Source organism: Cariama cristata, unplaced genomic scaffold (genome assembly GCF_000690535.1).
Source record: "Cariama cristata isolate BGI_N322 unplaced genomic scaffold, ASM69053v1 scaffold38928, whole genome shotgun sequence".
Lineage (NCBI taxonomy): Eukaryota > Metazoa > Chordata > Aves > Cariamiformes > Cariamidae > Cariama > Cariama cristata.
The window spans coordinates 8,910-14,885 of NW_009630200.1; the positions used below are offsets into that span (position 1 = coordinate 8,910).

General features: G+C 37.0%; 1 protein-coding gene across 1 annotated transcript in view; it reads right to left on the reverse strand.

The window, feature by feature from the left end:
* LOC104165720 (interleukin-6 receptor subunit beta-like) overlaps nucleotides 1–3,756 on the reverse strand; it is a gene marked incomplete at its 5' end in the record, with an annotated part of 10,138 nt that extends 6,382 nt beyond the window's left edge. The window contains 4 exons of the mRNA XM_009705428.1: nucleotides 208–309; nucleotides 1,007–1,183; nucleotides 2,289–2,508; nucleotides 3,674–3,756. Of these exons, the coding sequence (XP_009703730.1) occupies nucleotides 208–309; nucleotides 1,007–1,183; nucleotides 2,289–2,508; nucleotides 3,674–3,756 (582 nt within the window). The remainder of the gene's footprint in view (nucleotides 1–207; nucleotides 310–1,006; nucleotides 1,184–2,288; nucleotides 2,509–3,673) is intronic.
* Between the last annotated feature and the right edge of the window lie 2,220 nt (nucleotides 3,757–5,976).

Sequence of the window (5,976 nt, forward strand, 5' to 3'; positions counted from 1 at the left end):
AAAAAGGTCAGCCACAGACATCTGTAACTCCTAAATACTGTAAATAAGCAAAATAGATGTCAATAGATGGGACAAGATCAATTATGTCAGATAACCCTGAAGTGCAGGGTCATTTTTCATTACGTAGTGCACATTAAAGCAAAGGTCTCATTATTTTCAGTCAAGAAAGTCAGTTTATATGCTCTAAGATGACTATTTTGTACTTACGATCCTGCAAAAGATAAGCCTTCACAGACTGTCCACTTCCCTGACCATCAGCATATAGAGGGTACACAGTTATCAAGTAACACTTGAATGGCTTTATATCACCTAATAAAAGGAATTTAAAATGTGTTGTTTCACAGTCAAATTTCTCACCGTCCTTCTCATTTATTTCAGATACAAGGTTCTGGGTTTTGGCTGTTTCATTAGATGCATTTGTATCTAATGCAGCTGACTATTTTTTTCCTAGAGCTCATTGACATACTGCTCCAAAATATTAACTAAAGGAACAATATAATGGTTCACATTCAAATCTTCGATTTCATAAACAGACTTCACAGAAGTCTGTTTTTTTAAAATTTATTTTAAATAAAAAGCCTTTATCAGTCTGCAGCACTGAACCCAAAATTGTTGATTTGAGGAACTAATCATAATCTGAAAAGAACTGTAAAGCCGATCAAGTTTCATTGTTTGAACTGAAAGAGGGATCAGAGAATTTGATTTTGACGGAACTCAGCCTTTTCACCATTTTAATGGTTTCTAAGAATGAGAAGAATAAAATGCAGATAAAACCCTTGCAGTTACATAATACAAATTTCAAAATGCAAGACTAGATACAGTTTTATACTTGACAAAAATACACAGATACTTCCACACTCATGATAAAGAGAAGCCCCCAGTATTATCCCAGATTCCTGTCCTACAGTAAGATTCTAGTCAGCGTGAGGATGTTCCTCACTTTGAGAATACTTACTAGGTTCTTAGAATGTTCTACAAAGTATCTGTAGACTTATGAGCTAAATACCTTTTAAGTATGTTCCTTGAACATTTCCTGGTTCATTCTGCCATTCTATAATGCAGTCTGAGCTGCTGGACACCAGACACCATTCGATCACGTATTTAAGAACGTAACTGTTAGGAGCAGTCCACCCTATCCACAACTTGCCATCTTTAGGTAGTGTTCTAACATTCTTCACAGGAGCTGTTATGCAAGAAAACAGAAAAGTGATAAATATTGTCAGTTCTTCCACTAGATATTAATAATAATAGCTATTTTGTCAAATGTGGATACTTTTGGGTTACTGTAATGGTGACAAGTTGGCAGAACTTAAGTAAATGTAAAAGCCATTTTCTGAAATTTGGAAGCTTACATCTGAATCTCTGTATCAGAGATCCACAATAAGCAGTATTATGATATTTAAAAACTGGAAACTAGACTCAGCTTCTCTGTTGTCAAATACAGTTGTCTTATTGCACAGTAAAGAGGTACCATGTTTTTTCCAAAAGAAAGCATCTGTTTCAGAGAGAAATCAAACCTTGAGACACTTCTAAATTCCCATTCTAATCTTCACACTCATGTACCTTACCAAGTACTTCGGGTTGCAATGCTACTGTTTGAAACATACCCTTAATTAGTTCATCTAATAGTTTTAGAACCTGTGGTTCTCCCTTGGTGTTTACACTAAAAGCAGCATCTGTCCATATATATACTTATTTTTCCTTCCTGTCCTGGTAGTTTTCGGACTGTGTAAGAGGTTGGAAGTAAGGAAAAACCAGCCTGTAGTTACTACTACTGCACAATGAAAGGAACATAATAAAAAGGAACATGAACAGTAGGGAAACAGTGTAAGCAGATGACAAAGGAACCACAAGATACTGAAAATGTGGGAGAGTGAGACTGGGACAAGAGAAGAAAGGGGCCAGGGGGAGATCAGAAGGAAGAACAACGGCGACTGGTATAAACAGGAAGTAAAGGATGCTTGCTTCCCGAAACCTTTGATTTTTTAAAGAAAATAAAACAAACATGCTTGCTATGCTTAAAAACAATAGGGAATACAGCACACAGTAGCTCTAAAGATCAAAAAGAGTAAAATAGCACACATAGCTTCAAACGAACCTGCCAATACACAAATCTGCGCATTCCCTAGTATACAGATGGTAGTATAATCATAAGGCGTAAGACTGCAGATACATGCAGTAATACTTTAATTATATGTCCATATAAAGGGCATCATTTTACAACACTGGATTTCTTATAAGAAAAGCCATGCAGATGCATTTGAAAGAGACATTACTAGGACACTAACCTTTGGAATTACTCGCTGGGATAAGTAAAACTGATGGAGGAGATGCCCCGACTCTGTTATGGGCAATCACAGTCACTTCGTAAGTTCCATTTTGCAGTTTTAACGTAAGGTTGGTGGTATTAACATTGTATTTCTGTGGTGGACTGGAGAGAGATGATTTAGCTCTGACAGTCACTTCATACTGCAAGACTACTCCATTGGCTTCAAATGGCTCCAATGCCTGTTAGAAACACATCTTTGATTATACCGGTACTGAACAAATGCAATTTAACCTTCTTGTCTTTGATGCATAATGTAAAAATCTGAGAGCAAGACAAGTTATGTGTATCAAATAGCTGCATATTTAAGGAAAGTGCAAATAACCTGCATTCATTTCTGTAAAGCACTAGCTTCTATAACTATTTCTGCTTTAAATTCTCTTTTTCTTGGCTCACAATCCTACCTAGTAGTTTAATAAAAGCTATTCTGTAAAGACTGCAGAACATGTGTTGATAAAACCTGCATTTTTATGTGACTTCACAATACAATGACATAAAAGGAATCTCGTGTCTTAAGCTGTGTTGAACCTGAATGCAAACCAGCCTGAGTAGTTTTATTACACATGGAAAAATACTTGTTTCTATGTTATTAGATAACACAGAAAAATACTGTGTTTTCATCTAACAGTATTACTTTTCAGATTACAGTTTCAACAATTTTCTCTTAAGTAGCACTCGTTTTCCAATTCAAAGCTAAATAATGTCAGAAGTGGCATGACTTACATCAGAAAATGATGCAAGATCAATATACATGTAATTTCACACAAACCACCTATTAATAGGGAAAAGGGACAATAAAAAGACAGCTAGATTAAACGTGACTAAGTTCATGGACCAAAAGAAAGCAGGAGATAGGGACTGATCAGGACTGCATTCACTTCCTCAGTTTTGGACTGATCAGCCAACTACATACAGCAGCCTACTGCACACAAACATGCAGTGCTGTATTTAGTAAGTTTGGCTTCTGGAACGTCTCTAGGCTTAATGGATGTTGCAGCTGGAGTATCCCTGTAGAGACAGTGTTACAAACGTTTTAGTATACAGCAGAAGGTTTACTTTGTCCAAGTGAAACTTTCAATTCCACAGACTGCTTAAGGCAGCAGGTCAGCAATATGAAAGTGGATTCTGTATACTCTGGATCACAGATGTATGCCAGTTAACTGATGGCCTTTAGATCTGTACTTTTAATTTTTCATAACTAATAAGAACAGTAAAGTCACTTCTTGTATCAATAAAACCTGTACTATCCCAGCTATCCACTCAAGTTCGTTGAGGTAAATTTTGCCACTTAAAAACTCATGTTTTTAAAAGAATGCTCAATTCCTGCAGTTTCTTGTGCTGCTTTACCTTCCACATCAGACGCACAGTCCAGGAAGCTGGTGAGTGAGACGCATCAATGATCCTCCATATGGATGGTCCTTTAGAAGGTTCTGATGAAAGAAACAATGCTTAATAGTAGAAATATTTTTATCTAATTTGTTTGAATTCATCCTTTGACTATCATTATATGCTTTTTTTTTTTAATAAAAGCACATACAAAAAGCATTTCCTTAGTTCCTCAAAGAAAATAACGCTTGGTATGTTATGTGGAACACCTGCACAGAAAGATTTCCTAAAGGGATGAGCAAAACATCAGTTCTGCTCTAAGTGTACAGTATCAAAATAACTGAGAGTCACCATGCTGCACGTCTGCAACAATGGGCTGAAGATGACAGTGCTGAGTGAGGCACAATCAAACTTACACCATGCAGCCTGTTTCCAGAGGTACAGCCCTGCAGAGTTGCATACTGTAAACCGTGGCATGGTCTGTAGTGCCAACACTCTCCCTACCCCTCGATATCAAGTCACCTAAAAAGGCCAAGTGCAGAAAAGTTAACAAGGAGACAAATTTCTCCTGCTAGAATTCCCCAAGTTTCCTATATCCTTTATGCTAGGCTAAAGAATGGCAGTACTTTTGTACAATACTATAATACTTTCTGGCATCAGTGCAGTAAAAAAAAAAAGTCAAGTGGTATTACCACTACAAATTTCATTTCAAAGTAGAATGAACCAACCTATTACAGTGCATAAAGCAACAGAAGTGGCCAAGCCTATGTGAGGGCCTTAGCTCTACTAAAAAGATCATCTTAAAATGCATTTATATTTATAATCTTACGAGACTGTATTTTCTCTGGGAGTTCTTTTATTGCATAATCGTTATCAATTTTTGGCTGTTTTATCTCCAAAAACCATAACCAAGTCTACTGTGTGCGTCTTGTCTCTTATGCTTTACATCAGGAGGGAAGGACAACTGGCAATTGAAGCAAAGGGAGCTCTTCCTTAACAATCTTATTTGAGTACCGTGATTTGATTCAAATGAAACAGAAGCAATTGCACATCTTGCCTAAGACAGATCATGAATGCAATATCATCTGTCTCATGTTCATTTCCTACTGTCCTATGTTCTGAGGCTAAAATAAGACACAGGTACTTAATCACTAATAGCGCTATTTTTGCCAAGCCAGTCACCACAGCAGAACAGCAAGGCAGCCTCAAAAGGCCAGCAGTCCTGAAATCCTCATTGCTCCTGCTGAGATAGAAACCACAGAAAATAAAACCACACTGTCGTTAGAAGCTGAAAAGCGACTAGAATATTGAAAGAATATTTTACAATATCTTCCCCAGAGAAAGTAAATTTGCATAGAGCTGAAGAAATGCCATTATGTACACATAAACTCCATTTCATTTAAACAAGTAGAGTATACACTACAATCTTTTTCTTACTTCTCCAATATAAGATGACATGTGAATTCAATCAAAACTCATTACTGGGAACTCAATTAGGATAAATAAGGAAAGATTTCTTCTCCAGTGCATTTAAGCTCCAAGCACAAAGTGGTATTTCGACAGTGAAACCTCTATTGGTTTAAGTCTACTTAAAGACATGCACTGAAATGCTGCACTAAGTAGACTGCTTAAGAAGAGTGCAAGCAGGGAAGGCTAAACCACATTAAAAAAAAAAATCATCAACCAGGCTGACTTAGAAGCTAAACAGATATTACAAAGTATTTGTAGCAGTCAGAAGGAAGAATAGATTCTCTACTGGATATCAAGCACGCTACCAGAAGGTCTATTCACTGGCCCCATATGGGGTAGGATCAGTATAGGTTAGAAACAAAGGCAATCTTGCAGGCTATTAAAGAAGTGAAACAGAAACGGGATCAAGCTAAAGTAGTTTGACACCTCACAATCCTAGAATTGGAAAGGAAGAGTTTCTAACTGACAATAACCAAGTTCCTGGAAAAACAAGACATAAAATCCTCTCATTGTTTAATTCTCTTTAAAGTCAAAACCAGCACGTGATTCTCAATGCTGCTGCTACTGATGATTCAGGAGGAAACCAAATAAGCTTTTAAAAATCAAATCCCTTTGAGAGCGATTTACGAATTCTAGAATCCCCAGAAATCAGTGCCTGCAGCAAACCTGCTCTGCTGGATATAAAGACCCTTGGCTACAGTCACTACTTGGAGGTACAAAGCAGATGTTTCCTGATAAGGATTAGGTAGTAAAACAATTGCCAAAAGATTTCAAAGTTGCCAGAATGCTTGCGTTACTCATCAGCATCATGATTTCACATTGCTGCCTTTGCATTTAAGGATTCTGTTGAAATT